At 33.5% G+C, this 16,212-nt stretch overlaps 1 protein-coding gene across 1 annotated transcript in view; it reads left to right on the top strand.

Annotated features, from left to right (window-relative positions):
• The window catches only part of didum (dilute class unconventional myosin), a 56,504-nt gene that overhangs the window by 23,287 nt on the left and 17,005 nt on the right, over window positions 1-16,212 (top strand). The window contains exons 12-23 of the mRNA XM_090117380.1: window positions 240-438; window positions 2,944-3,167; window positions 3,716-3,894; window positions 4,547-4,627; window positions 5,095-5,233; window positions 6,683-6,840; window positions 7,526-7,700; window positions 8,270-8,359; window positions 8,927-9,111; window positions 10,006-10,262; window positions 15,378-15,504; window positions 16,058-16,136. Coding sequence (XP_089973506.1) covers window positions 240-438; window positions 2,944-3,167; window positions 3,716-3,894; window positions 4,547-4,627; window positions 5,095-5,233; window positions 6,683-6,840; window positions 7,526-7,700; window positions 8,270-8,359; window positions 8,927-9,111; window positions 10,006-10,262; window positions 15,378-15,504; window positions 16,058-16,136 — 1,893 coding nt within the window. The remainder of the gene's footprint in view (window positions 1-239; window positions 439-2,943; window positions 3,168-3,715; window positions 3,895-4,546; window positions 4,628-5,094; window positions 5,234-6,682; window positions 6,841-7,525; window positions 7,701-8,269; window positions 8,360-8,926; window positions 9,112-10,005; window positions 10,263-15,377; window positions 15,505-16,057; window positions 16,137-16,212) is intronic.

Here is a 16,212-nt window from a genome sequence, read left to right as displayed (position 1 = left end):
ACAAAACTCTGCCTACACGTGTATAACTCTGCTTAGAGTTTTCTATTTGACGATACAATGGACTTTGAACTTTATTTCCACGAAATAAGTTGCTAAATTCAATTAACGTTTTGTACTACATTGCTAAAACATATTTAATGACCTTTAATACTGCCAATGATTATTTTATAGCATTAAATGCACCATTTTCAATTATTTTATAACTATTATTCAAATTTATGTATAATTTTATCCAACAGGAAGAAATATCCTGGCAAATGATAGATTTCTACGACAACCAGCCTTGTATAGACCTCATAGAAGATAGACTCGGTATTCTAGCACTTTTGGACGAAGAGTGTAGAGTCCCACAAGGCTCGGATATGGGCTTTGTCGGGAAATTACATGATAAGTGCGTGAAGTACCCGCATTTTTTGAAACCGAGGTTTGGGAATGCCGGTGAGTTCTGTGACTGATATTTTTTATATGAGAGATTTCATTTTTGTATCTATACTAATATTATAAAGCTGAAGAGTTTGTTTATTTGAACGAGCTAATCTCAGGAACTACTGGTCTGATTTGAAAAATTCTTTCGGTGTTGGATAGCTCATTTATCGAGGAAGGCTATAGGTAATATTATATCATCACGCTACGACTAACAGGAGTGGAGCCACGGGGGTGAAACCGCGCGGAGCAGCTAGATATAACATAAAATATTAAAGCGGTAAAATTATAGATAACAACGTGTAACATATAAGATACCATTCCTTTTTTCCTTATTGAAACAATTAAACAACCAAAATAATATTATACAGGGTGTCCCAAAAAGTAGTGATGAACGGAAGCTGGGAGGTAGAGGACCTAGAGGGCTATCCGAATCACCCCCATGTATGTTATGCGATTTTTCGTATTTTCGGAGTTATGACGTTTTTTTCAATTTTTCACCTATCGCCGAGTACGATGATATTTTCACTCATGGTGACGTCAATTGTTGCGTTAGATGCTTGATTTTTTTTTGTTTGCTAAGCTGAAAGATAGGCCACTTCAGTATGGTAACATTTACTATCGTTAGATCTTCGAATGGAATAAAAAAAAAGAATTAAATGCCAAGAAAGATAAAATTACCCAGTATGTTCACCACTTCAAGGGCCCGTAAAAAATAAAATCCCATAAAAAAACGTGCCCGGGTGACGTATCTATACTTTAAAAAAATCATTGCAAGCGTTCCTACAGCTACATGATATTTCATAGCGTTACATCTGGCCATCGTGAAAGGCCATAAGCAGCCTTTCACGATACTTCTGAATGAATTCATATACCTACTTGATTTTGGACATTATAAATAAGCATATAGTTTAGTAAAATATGACCATCACGTAATATAACTCTCTGCTACGCACAACAGCTGTAAGCCAAATGTCACTTATTGAAAATCTCACAGATCAGAATCAGATTTTCACACAGAGATTTTCACACAGAGATTTTCACACAGAGATTTTCACATAGATATTTTCACAGAGATTTTCACACAGATTTTCACACAGAGATTTTCACAGAGATATTCACACATAGATTTTCACACAGAGATTTTCACACAGAGATTTTCACACAGAGATTTTCACACATAGATTTTCACAGAGATTTTCACACAGAGATTTCCACACAGACATTTTCACAAAGATTTTCACACCGAGATTTTAACAGATTTTCACACAGAGATTTTCACACAGAGATTTTCACACAGAGATTTTCACACAGATATTTTCACACAGAGATTTTCACACCGAGATTTAAACAGAGATTTTCACACGGAGATTTTCACACAGAGATTTTCACACAGAGATTTTCACACAGAGATTTTCACACATAGATTTTCACACAGATTTTCACACAGAGATTTTCACACGGAGATTTTCACACGGAGATTTTCACACGGAGATTGTCAAACGGAGATTTTCACACGGAGATTTTCACAAAGAGATTTTCACTCAGAGATTTTCACACAGAGATTTTCACACAGAGATTTACACACATAGATTTTCACACAGAGATTTTCACACGAAGATTGTCACACGGAGATTTTCACACGGAGATTTTCACATAGAGATTTTCACACAGAGATTTTCACACGGAGATTTTCAGGTTGCACTGAGCAACAGCGGGGTAGCTACCTTATAGATAGAGCAAGTTTTTAAAAGCCAAATGGAAAACATTTTTTATGTGATTTTATTTTTTTACGGGCCCTTGAAGTGGTGAACATACTGGGTAATTTTATCTTTCTTGGCATTTAATTCTTTTTTTTATTCCATTCGAAGATCTAACGATAGTAAATGTTACCATACTGAATCGGCCTATCTTTCAGCTTAGCAAACAAAAAAAAATCAAGCATCTAGCGCAATAATTGACGTCACCAATCACCATGAGTGAAAATATCATCGTACTCGGCGATAGGTGAAAAATTGAAAAAAACGTCATAACTCCGAAAATACGAAAAATCGCGTTACATACATGGGGGTGATTCGGATAGCCCTCTAGGTCCTCTACCTCCCAGCTTCCGTTCATCACTACTTTTTGGGACACCCTGTATATTAATCAATCCAATCCATTTATTTTCCCGGCAATAATACTTCAAATAAATATCACACCTACCATAGATTTAAAAATGTCATTATTTATCCGATTATTCTATCCTTTTCTTTTAATATTATGTATTATTTGTAATGGTACATTAAATTGTTAAATAAATCTTAATATATATGAATCTCGTGTCACGATGTTTGTCCTCAATGGACTCCTAAACCACTTAACCGATTATAATAAAATTCGCACACCATGTGCAGTTGGATCCAACTTGAGAGATAGGATAGTTGAAACATGTAGGTACCACAGGCGAAGTCGGGGCGGACTGCTAGTAAATTATATAATTGTAGTCTACCCTCCTAATAACTAAACTTTCCCTTCCAGCTTTCATCATAAAGCACTTCGCAGACAACGTAGAGTACCAATGCGGGGGTTTCCTCGAAAAGAATAGAGATACTGTTCTAGAAGAACAGTTGGAGTGTATTAAGGGCGCTACAAATTGTCGTCTCATACATTGCATGTTCGCTGAAAGCCCAGTAGACCATTCTGCTACGTTGCCGCCGCCGAAAAGACGGACTACTCCGTCCTTACCTGTGGGCAGTCTTACGGTGAGTTTTCGTTGATTGGAATTTTGAAGTCAATGCAGCATAAATATATGTTTGAATTTGAGAAAGAATAGAAAAAAATAGGAGGGGTTGCAAAACGCGTCTTTTATTGTGTTATTAGTAATTTTTGCGCACTTTAAAAATATTCAAGTTAGGAAATTAAATTATTCGTTTTAATTGCATACAAAATATGACATATAATTTCAGTGTTGAGAATTTGAGGCTGCAATTCATAAAAATGAAATATTAACAACTATTTTCCGAAATAACACTATTTAAATTACCGTCAAATCACTTCACCCACTTAAACCTTCACAACAGTCACTTCTATTTTCTTTACAATCGAATCGCCTCATTAATAATTTTTCTTACAAGTTGTAACAAATATTTCAACAATTTATATTTTAAAATACATTTGTTTTGTGCAACCGCCTGCAGATTAAGAACATTCAAAATAAGTTTAGTATGGGATCAGATCGGGCCGTGTCTTAAATTTGTCCTGAAATATTTATTTTTATTTTTCTTGAAATAATTCTAACTATTTCTTGCAGCAACCTCCCCGCCGTGCGTCCGGTCAGAAACAAACTGTAGGCGCACAATTCAGAGCGTCTCTATCAGCTTTAATGGCCACTCTATCAGCGACAACACCGCACTATGTGCGTTGTATCAAGCCGAATGATACGAAACAGGCCTTCCAGTTCGACGCAGCACGAGCGGTTAACCAGCTGCGGTAAGTAGAATGTTCTAGAACGTTCTAGAAGGTTCTAGAAGCTTTACTGTGTACGTTTCATACAGCTTAACGGTGCAAGCAAGCAGGGGCGGTTAACCAGCTGAAGGAAGTTGTTCTAGAATGTTCTAGAAGTTTCTGGAAGGCTCGAAAAAAGCATAGAACACCGATCGCATTGCGCGGGCCGCGGTTAATAATAAACTTCGCTGTACGCTCTCTGTTGCGGTGTGTTTGTAAATAGAACGTTCTGGAATGTTCTATGTACATCACTTAGTATTTTTCAAAATATTGTGAATCAGCACCGCTACGTTGTACAATATTCTGAAACAATAAAGGATTTTATATATGGTTATGGATGTGTGACAAAACTAGTTAAATTACAATATTATTTTTGAAGTGAAACTTCTTTATCGGGGTTGGAAAAAAATTTAGTGTTACATTTTTTCGTTACACGTGACATTTTTCCGTTACGCGCCATCTTTTTCTTATCCCTACCACGCGTGATTCGACGTATTTCTGTAAAGTTGCATATAGTAAATTATTTTTTGAAAAATAAGGTTATAAAGAAGTTTCACTTCTTACGTGTGTACACTAGTACACGCACACATTTTTATTTTGTACATGTTTAATATTGAATATAACTTGTTATTTGCAGAGCTTGTGGTGTGTTGGAAACTATAAGAATATCAGCAGCTGGCTTTCCGTCTAGATGGCTGTATCAAGATTTCTTTAATAGGTAATATATTCTTAATGTTGTATATTTATGTTTGACTAAATAAATTATTTCGTAACTTTGAGTGCAATCATTATTTTAGGAGAGGCCGATTTTTCAATCCTTGGTTAAAGTTTATCCGTCCAATAAAGTATTACACTAACATTTTAAAATGTCACCTGTAAACTGTCAAATACGGACAATTAGAATACATTTTTGAAATGGTAGTTTAATACGTTATTCGATGAATAAGTTTTAACCAAAGATTGAAAAATAGCCCTAAAAATAACTATCAAAGTGAACAATGAATATTCTTGAATGATCTACAATGTGCTATTGAAAGATCAATTCCTCTTGTTTGTAATAGTCCTACTATCGAATGTTTTTAATAGTCTCAAAACAATCAAATTTATATGAATAATTTGAATTTTGGCATCAAAACACACCCATAAGTATATTGAACCCTTGATCGATTTTCTATTTTATTCCAGATACCGTCTTCTATGCAAGTACAAGGAAATTGACCGTAGTGACATAAAAAAGACTTGCTCTCGTGTACTCGAGAGATATGTCACTGAACCTGATAAATATCAGTTTGGTGCTACTAAGATATTCTTTAGGGCTGGACAGGTATGTTATTTTTTAATTTAAATACTAGTGTTTCACCCGCGTGTAAAAGAAAATCCCATTAATCTCCAGTTATTATTTTTATTTTTTTACAAACATTGCTGGTACGAGCTATGTATTTTTAGGATGTAGTGATTTCACAGTCAAAATATTTAGTAATTTGTCATCGTCAATAACAGCCATTTATATTCAACTCTAGGTAACAAACATGATTTTTCATTAATTGATACTGGGAGAAAAATGATATTAATAGTAGTAACTTTTCACTTAATAAGATAAGATTTTCGAATACTAATAGTAGTGGACCAAGTTTATGAATTCATTCATAATGATAGAGAGGATCGAATGCTTTGGAAAAGTCTGTATACTCAATATTTGTAAAAAAAGGTTGTTTAACATTACTTGATTGTTAAATTGGTTATGAGGGTAAATGATTAATCATAAACGAAATATACAACAGCTCTGTGGACCTACAATGACAAACACACTCACAATGCTGCTCAATGAATGTCCGAATCAAAACTCTGCCTACACGTATATTAACTCTATAAGAGCTTAATCTGGCTCGCTAATGAGTAATAATTGTGTCGCTTAAATTTTAACATTACTGCAGTGAAGTAAGGTGCGTACAGAGCTGTGTGCCTGCCTTCTAAATAACCATACTTTATTTACATAGACTAAATACTTTATTTACTATTTATTCTACAGTGAACGATCGTTCTTTTAATAGTCGATTGTGAGTCTAGTTGACTATCTATGACTGTCACGTGCTATAGATATAGAATCCATTCTATAGGTGGCCTTTTTTCTGGTAGTCTTCTTTCTCTGTCTTATCTATATTTCTATACTCAAAAATACTCAAACTCAATCATTGATTTATCCAAATAGACTTCTTTTAGAAGCACTTTCGAATTGTCATTACATATTTTTAACATTTACCACCGATTCGGAAAGCAGTATCTACGCAGAAGAACCGGCAAGAAACTCCATAGTTGCTATTAAATCTATAGTTAAAGTAACTTCTTTTAAAATATTATTGGGAGTGTACTTGCCTATCTATGACAAGCACTATAGAATCTACGTATATAGGTGGCGTATCTAGAGAAAGTGTGTGCAGAATTGCAGCTATACTCTGTTTATTACTATGCTATAGTTAAAGTACCTTCTTTTAAAATATTATTGGGAGTGTACTTGCCTATATAATATGACGTGCTATCTTATCTTAATATATATAAATCTCGTGTCACAATGTTTGTCCTCAATGAACTCCTAAACCACTTAACTGATTATAATAAAATTCGCACATCATGTGCAGTTCGATCCAACTTGAGAGATAGGATAGGTTTTATCCCGGAAATCCCTCGGGAACGGGAACTATGCGGTTTTTCTTTGAAAACGCGGGCGAAGCCGTGGGCGGAAAGCTAGTATTTATATAAGAATCCACGTATATAGGTGGCGTACTTAGAGAAAGTGCGCGCCGAGCTGCAGCGCGCGTACTGCGTGCGCGTGCAGAGCTGCGTGCGCGGCTTCCTCGCGCGGCGCCGCTACACGCGCCTCGTGCGGGCGCTGCGGGGCATACAGGCGCGCGCACGGGGACATCTCGCGAGACGGTATATACGAACACGTGTCAGAAGTCAAACTTCTTTGGCAAATTTAAAAAATCTTGCCAAAGAAGTTCAATTTCCACCACACGTGTCTGAAGTGAAACTTCTTTGGCAAATTTCAAAATCTAAAAGTTTCACTTCCACAAAGATGCCAAAATCGTCGCCTTACTCCATGACGTGACGGTATTGCCATAACGCGACCTTGAAATTTTACTCACGCGCCTAAAGAAGTTTCACTTCAAAAATAAATACATAACACATCATTCTAATGTTTATTATTCAACAGCACTACGACACCAACAATATTATTACCACAACTAACACTATAACCAACATCATAAATATTAGCACCAACAACACAAACACCATCACACCTACCATCACAACTACCAACATCATCACCACCACCATTCTAATCTATATCATCGTTATAATAGCCAATACTGTGTATTACAACATGTTCTTGAGTATATTTTTTTTGCTTTTGTTCCTTACAATTAACTTTTCAATTTTCTAGCAAATTTTCTTCAAACTTGAATTTCATCGTTTTTACATTCGCTCTAATTTTGTAGCCAAAATTTGTATCAAAAACATCATGTAATCTCAATGAATTCTTTTATTTCAATAATTTACAATTTTTGCTACTTTTTGCTATTAATTGTATGTATATATAATAATTATATTATTATAGACGCGCCCAAGAAATCCGGCGCAACCGAGCCGCCATTAAAATTCAGAAACACGTGCGTGGCTGGCTCGCCCGAAAGCGATACAACAAGCTGCGTCACCTCGCGATAGGCCTGCAGGCGAGAGCCAGGGGCTTCCTAGCAAGGAAGTATTATAAGGAAAAGAAGTTCTTGAATGCTGTAAGTTAAATTATTAATATTTTAATGAGGACTAAAAAGTAGGGTATCTGTTAAAGTACGTGATTTTGAATTTTTTTATTAAACTAAAAAGTTAAGGAAGTTTGTAACGTTGGTAATTTTGCGGGTACTTCACTATTTGTTAAATGTTTGTTTTTACTGTTTATGTATGGTACTTAACCAGGTCTTCATATTTCACTTAAATCTGTGCAACATTTTTTGTGTAAGAGCAACAAGCAAAAAAGATCCGGCTCGGAGGACCAATAAATGTATGAAATGTTACAGGAATTAAGTACAATTAACTGAGATGTAATTTAGTATGTAGTCTAGTTATTCATGCTAACTTAAAACTGTTAATGATGATATTATATTAATTTTACTCACACACGGGCAATTCTTAATTTTATATTTGTTCGGCTTGCTCTTAAATTGCAAGTTAAAAAAACGCCTTTATATCTACCCTCACAAAATCAACGGGACAACATTTTTTTATACTTATTAATTCTTATAGTTGTGCTTAATATTGTGTATTCATAAAAATATAGTATTTATACCAATAACTATATTAACAGACGATCACAATACAACGCTACGCCCGCGGCTACCTTGCCAGAAAGAGGGCGAGGTACATGAAACGACAGATTGTCATCGCTCAAGCTGCTGTAAGTATTTTTTTTATTTATCTATAAAAAAGAATATGTTTTTCGATTGAGCAATGTAATCTCAGTAATAAGTTTAAATGTATTTTTAGGAGAAATCTATGAACAACTGTAATGTAAATAAGATATACCTACCATTTTATATGTATTTATTAGAAATCTAAAAAACCAGTTATTAATTTTTCTTTAAAATTGTGTAAAAAACTTTACCAAACCTTAGAAAGCTTCGCTCTAATCTCTCTAACTGATCAATTTATTATAGATACCTCCGATATCTCTTCTACTAAGAAGAATCGACAGGAAAATCATATTTTAAAGTCACTTTATATTTAATTATTTTTACAGATTTATCGCTTCGTAGTCTAAGGGCTGATTTTTCAATCCTTAGTTAAAACTTATTCGTCGAATAATGTATAAAACTACCATTTTAAAAATGTATTCTAATTGCCCGTATTTGACAGTTTACGTGACATTTTAATAGTATCGTGTAATACTTTATTGGACGGATAAGTTTTATCCAAGCATTGAAAAATCGGCCATAAATTTAATAATTTTTTTATTATTTCGCAGATCCGTCGTTTCCTAGCCCGTAGGCAATACAAGAAATTACGCATCGAAGCTCGAAGTCTAGACCATGTGAAATCATTAAATAAAGGTCTTGAAAATAAGATTATTTCACTACAACAGAGATTGGAATATTCACAAGAAAGGGCCAAAATGATTGAGCCGTTGCAAGCGCAGATTGCCGAGTTGAGGTTAGTTTATATAGGGTGTTGTTTTTGGGAAAATAAAGGACTGTGTATAAGTGAAGCGAAGTCCCATGTCCCTTGGTAAGGGGCAGATGCATTATGCATACATCTGTTTCACTGATCGATTTTCTTTAGGGACAAGTAGGTGATCAGCCTTCTGTGTCCTACCAGACCGAGACATTTTTTTTTCTTCGTCTCCACCGGGAAACGAACCCAGGACCCCTCGGTTCTACGCTCACGCGTCAACCACCGTACCAAGGAGGTGGTCGAGGACTGGGTGATTTTTTTGTGAATATGCTCAGGATGTTGAACAGGTATTTTGGTATTGGGGATTTCAAATGAGCAACATTTTAAGATGATTTTCAATACAGAATAGTTTTTTTTTTATATTCGTACAGTTGTACAGGGTGCTGAAAAAAAGGTTTTGTTAATTGGGATTTCAATGGGCAATTTTAAAAGAAGATTTTGTATACAGGGTGATTTTTTTGCAGAAAATCTACAAGTTCTATCTACAATGTTGAAAAATGTGATAAATTAGATTTTTATGTAAATTAATATAGAGCTTTAGCTTCCGTCATAATAGTAATGAAAATAGAATACTACATTAAACTCTATAAAGCTCATTAAATTTAACTTTTCTATGTGATTCATACTCTGCAGCCGTCAGAAAATATATATGACTAGCGGCCCGCCCCGGCTTCGCCCGTGGTACATATGAAAAATAGATGTTGGCCGATTCTCAGACTTACCCGATATGCACAGAAAATTTCATGAGAATCGGTCCACCCGTTTCGGAGGAGTATGCAGACTAACATTGTGACACGAGAATTTTATATATAAGAACTATCTTCTTATTAACCTTGTAACAAACAAAAATATACCTTATCTCCATACTTTTAGGTCGAAACTCGAACACCTAAAACAAGTGGAAATGGAAGCCCGTACACTAAAAATAGACATTCAAGACAAAGACAACTTCCTAACATTACTCCGGGAACAATTAGCGAAAGAGAAGGAAACATCCAAACGTCTTGCAGAGGAAAAGAGACAGATAGAGAGCAAATATAAGAAGGAGAAAGAAGAAATGTTAGGAGAGAGTGAGAAACTAGCGAAGGAATTGAGAAGCAATAAGGAACATTATGAACTATTGATTGAAGGTTGGTTTTTGCTTAACTTTAATTGGAATATATGAAATTTATGTATTTTTTACAGTCCATTTAACATTTTCTTAAAGATAAAAATAAGTTGATATATCTGCTTGAGATTTCAAAATAACCATGTTTTCTTAGATGTATTGTTATCATTTGTATTTGGGCTTTTTTATTTGGAACGGGTAAATATATTTTGATAAAACTTGAAAAATGTATAGGTAGATAAGTTTTACAAGCGATATTGCCCAGATAGATCAGAAATTCCAAAGTTAAAAAATTCACGAAAATAAAAAAATATATTGAATCGAGTTCATGTTTAAACTCCCAATAGTTAAAAACAAGTTAAATTTTCATGTTCTTCTATGTCATATAGGATAGTGTTTGTTATTGTGTTTATTTATTATATAGGTACAAAATTTTTGCTAAACACGCAAATTTAATTAAAAATATACCCTTGACCCGCTGTTGTTTTATCGAAAAATCAACTTAATAGTGTTTTTGAGATAGCGGCCGATAATTATAGATAATATTAAATGATTGATAACATTGTAATTCGCGATGTTATATCAAACTTACATTAACCAAAGATACAGATAATAAAAATTACAAATATAACACTATAATTTGTGTGTTAAAGTGTTTAAAACTAGCTTAAAGTGTATGTGTAGTGAAAAGTTTCAAAGATTTAAATATTTTTACGTGAAACTTATTATACGCTAAAGTGAAATATGTATGGCTAACTCTTATAATATGTATGGCTTTAAAAATATAATGGTGACTTTGAAAACACAAGTGAATTCTAATTTCTAATCGTTTAAAGTGTTTTGGGCAAATATTAATTACTTATGGTCTGATAATGTTTTCATATCCTAAATACTGCACATCGTTAAATATGGGCATCTGTTTAGTGCTTTTTATTAATGAATGGTCATAACATTTAAAATAAATATTTTAAAAAGTTTTAAACGCGTTCAAAATTAAACACAAGAAAATAATAACTTAAATGTATGAAAAATTAATTAAAATAGTGTTTTTAACGTATAAAAATGGTAACTACAATGGAAACAATGACAAGTGAAGATATAGAGCACTTTGATACTAAACCTTATTGGCCGAAAGAGTTTGAACAGCGTGCAAAGTTTTGGAAAGGTAATAAATATGGTAGTAAAATGTGCATATTATATGGGTAGTAATTGTGTGTATATTGCAAAATATTTTAAAAGTATAACGCTCGTTCTCTTCATATCCTTTACTTAAATACACATAATTAATTTTTACGTTTAAATATTTATTAAAGTTAATAAATGTGCCTTGTATACTTCTCGTATAGATATAAAATAACTAAGGGATTACTGATTTTTCAATCCTTGGTTAAATCGTATCCGTCCAATAAAGTACATATTACACAATAATATACAGATGTCACCTAAAAACTGTCAAAAAGTGGGCAAGTAACACATTTTTAAAATGGTTGTTTATTACGATATTTTTTAACTAAGGATTGAAAAATCGGCCCTTATTTATTTAAATTTAACTGAACCCGTCAATTCTTCATTTGCATTTTAATTGCATTGGCGATAGACAAACATGACAATTCATTTTAAACAAATCTTATCAAACAGTCAATGAAAATATGTATAATATATATGACTGTTTTCCTGTCTTCTGATATTTTTATGTAAACCTTTTATAGAGAATTGTATCATCATTATTATTTATTATGGGGCTAAAACACAAATTCTTTACTTTTTATTGGATATAATTTGATGCTTATTATTTCAAAATATCATAAAAGATATAGCCATTTTAAGAATGCTACTGAAAAAGAAAAATAAAAGCGTTTTTTATAACACTCCAACAACATAGACAGTTTACTTGCAACTTAGTCCCGCGAATTAGCTAGAGAAGTATCCAAATATAAATTAATTATAGTGTGCATGCATAAAATTAACATTTATATCTAAGAAAATAATACAATAAAAAATGTGTGCGTGTACTAGTGTACACACGTAAGAAGTGAAACTTCTTTATGACCTTATTTTTAAAAAAATAATTTACTACATGCAACTTTACAGAAATACGTCGAATCACGCGTGGTATAGGTATATTAAGAAGAGCTGGAACGTCAACACATTTACACATTGCACATGTTAGGCCGGGAGATACTGACACAAAATTTCGGGTCATTTGTAACAGGATGGCGGTCTAGAGGGGTCTTAGTACGCAATGACAAAAAGAAAAATGATGGTCAGAACGCTGGTACAGGCGGACTAGTCGCGTGGGCGTTAGTCACACTCGTCGGATAAATAGCGAAAGTCCAACGATTTGTAACACAAATAAACGCACACAGATACACGATAGCCCTTAAAAAAGATGTTGGCGGTAGTGTCATGCCATACTTTTACGATGTGACTTACAGTCCGCCATACCGACGTGAATGCGTTGATTAAAAAAAAACAATTCAACCATTTGTACCGGGCTAACTTTTGCACAGGTAACCATCGTCGTGCAGCCATTTACTAAAATCGCCATGCCATACTTTTCGGACGATTCCAAATGGTCGCCATACCGCGGAAAATCTGCAAATTTTTGAATTTTTTTTTCTCGCCAAACGATTTGTACCACCCTACATTTTTTTTCAACAACTCCTGAATGATTATAAATAGAAGTGTGATAATTCCATACCTGTGGGAGGTGGCGAATGTGTATAAGATTTTTTTCTTATTGTAAGATTTTATTCGTAGTTTGAACGATTTGTAGCAGTATGGCACTAATTTTTCCCTCTATTAAAAGTATGGCAAATATAATAATGGTCACGTTGCATCATATACTTTCCAAAAATGCCGTACTGGTACAAATCGCCAATTCTTTTCATTTTTTTTTACGTCTTGGCTTAAGTCTTACAATCATCCGCCCCATGTTTGCAATCTGCGATATTTTTTTCTAGGTAGAATTGTATACAAACAACAGAATATAATGATCCCATACTGTAAAAAATTATTTTACGCATTGTACAGTCGTATTTTTGAAACGTGACGAATAAATTAATTTTTCAAGTATGGCAGCACTTTTTCCCCCTAAGTACTAGAAGTATGACAAATATAATAATGGTCACATTTTATCAAATACTCTCCAAAAATCCCAATGCAATACTGGTACAAATTGTTTGGCGAAAAAAAATATTTTTTTGCAGATTTTCGGCGGTATGGTGGCCATTTGGAATCGTCCGAAAAGTATGGCATGGCGATTTTCGTAAATGTCTGCACGATGATGATTACCTGTGCAAAAGTTAGCCTGGTACAAATGGTTGAATTGTTTTTTTTTTTTTAAATCAACGCATCGCGTCGGTATGGGGGGCTGTAAGTTACACCGGAAAAGTATGGCATGACACTACCGCCTACATCTTTTTTATGGGCTATCGGTAAATTCTAAAATTTTTGTGTTACAAATCGTTGGACTTTCGCTATTTATCCGACGAGTTCGACTAACGCCCACGCGACTAGTCCGCCGGTACCAGCGTTCTGACCATCATTTTGTTTTTAGTCATTGCGTAATAAGACCTCTGTAGAACCGCCATTCTGTTACAAATGACCCGAAATTTTGTGTCAGTATCTCCCGGCCTATGTATGTGTCATATTTTGCAATTGTTTATAAATACAGGGTGATGTAATTGGTGTAGTACGAATATCTAAAAATCTATGAAGAATTTTTTGATACAGTAAATGGAAGAATTATAGACTATTTTACAGTATTTAATAAAATCATTTAATTTTTTGTTCATTTTCATTAGAAATGTCAATTTTTCTCACCAAGGTGGAAATTTGGATGATAAGGATCTTGTTAGAAAAATATAAATTTTGACTAAAATCGGCATTTTTTTTTTCAAAAATCAAATTAACTACTAATTAATAATCAGAGTTATCACATTATTAAAAAAAATAAGCCAAACTATACACAATTTTAACCTACTTGATGCAATCCTCAAAGATCATGGACATAGTGTATTGCGCCTTCCACCATACCATCCAGAACTCAACCCAATAGAGTTACTATGGGGCATAATTAAAGGGAAAGTAGCATCACAAAATGTGAACTTTAACTTGAAAACTGTGGAAGAATTATTTAGAAAGGAAGCAAATGCTATTAGTCTGGATATGTTTAGTGACGTTTGGAGAAAGACGCGAGAACATGAGGAAAAATATTATATTCAATTAGAACCAAAAGTAGATAATTACACTGACTCATTTATAATAACATTAAGAAATTCCGACGGCGAGTTCTTCGAGCGATGAACGTTTCAGTGAAGTAGAAGATTACGATTATGATTAAATAGATTCTTCTTCTTCTCTATAGATACTGCTTTCTGAATTGGTGGTAAATGTTAAAACTGTTAAACTGTTATGACGATTCAAAAGTGCTTCTAGAAGAAGTCTAATTGTATAAATGTTTGAGTTTGAGTTTAAAACCAATAGTGTGAAAATTATACATTAGATAATTATGTAACACATAATATTTGTTAGCGCGTATTGGTAGGTATTACGTACTTACTATAAATATAATATTTCTTAGATATCTTTACTCGACCAAAGTCAGGACAAGACTGCTCCGCAACTGCAGAAGACTTATTTAAATCATTATCAAAACAACCATCCGTGTGTTGGGAGTGAGCGCACGTGTTATTTGTATTGTTTTTATGACCTGAATTTTAATTATTATTTGATAATTGAATAATTATTAATACTTTTATCCAATTGATTATTATTAGAATAAATAATTAACTTCATCAATTGATTTACTTTTAAATTATAATTTTACAGGTAAATTATGAGAGCTTTCATAATTAAATAATTTGCATATATTTATCTACAACGCACCCATTTTACAATTCAAGTCTAAAATGAAACTAGAGTCGCATTTATTTTTGAACATACTGTAAGTGAAATTGCATAAGTGTGAGTACTGTGAACATGCCAGCTTTCCTTAATTGACCGATAGGGTAAGAAAAAGATGGTGCGTAACGGAAAAATGTCACGCGTAACGAAAAAATGTTTCACTAAATTTTTTCCCAACCCCGATAAAGAAGTTTCACTTCAATAATATTTAATATATTTATAATTTCAGAACGCGACAAACAACACGAAGCAGAGAAAAAAGCGCTCTGTCAAGAATTAGAAAATGAACGACAAAGTAGGCAGAAATTGCTGTCTTCTCAATATGACTTGCAAGAGAAGATTGACTCTTTGCAGAGGTATATATTCTTGTATCCACTAGCTTTCCGCCCGCAGCTTCGCTCGCGATTTTAAAAAAAAACCCGCATAATTCCCGTTCCTGTGGAATTTCCGGGATAAAAAGTAGCCTATGTCTTATTCTGGGTCTTCAGCTACCTATATACATACCAAATTTCATTGTAATAGGTTCAGTAGTATTTGCGTGAAAGAGTAACAAACATCCATCCATCCTCATAAACTTTCGCATTTATAATATTAGTAGGATTAGTAGGACTAGCTTTTCATCCGCTTTACAAATTATATAAGAACCTTCAAAAATCAAGAACCACTATATCTATTAAAAAAAATCCGTTGCATAGTTTTAGAGATCTAAGCATACATACATACAGACAGACTTTAATTTATACTATGTAGTGATATCATGGTTTTTCTAATCTTACTGAAAAGATATTGAGGCCTTTTGCATCCACAAGTAACCATTTATTAAATTAGTAATCAAAATTTTTAATAAATTTATGCTCTAGACATAACATAAATATAATTTATTTATATGTAATTATTTGTTTACAACAGAGCGCCAGCACCAAAGGAACACAGACGTTCATTGTCGGATGCCAGCAATAACTCTCAACAGGAAACTACTGTTGAAGATGTAAGTATCTTGTTAAAATACCCTCTTTTTTCCCATAAAAAATATTTTTAATTATGATGGATTACTCTAATACAAA

The sequence above is a fragment of the Colias eurytheme genome, chromosome 28 (genome assembly GCF_061535395.1).
Source record: "Colias eurytheme isolate Ceu_HAF_F1 chromosome 28, ilColEury1 Martin Lab GWU primary, whole genome shotgun sequence".
Classification (NCBI taxonomy): Eukaryota; Metazoa; Arthropoda; class Insecta; order Lepidoptera; family Pieridae; genus Colias; species Colias eurytheme.
This window is presented reverse-complemented; position numbering and strand designations above follow the sequence as displayed.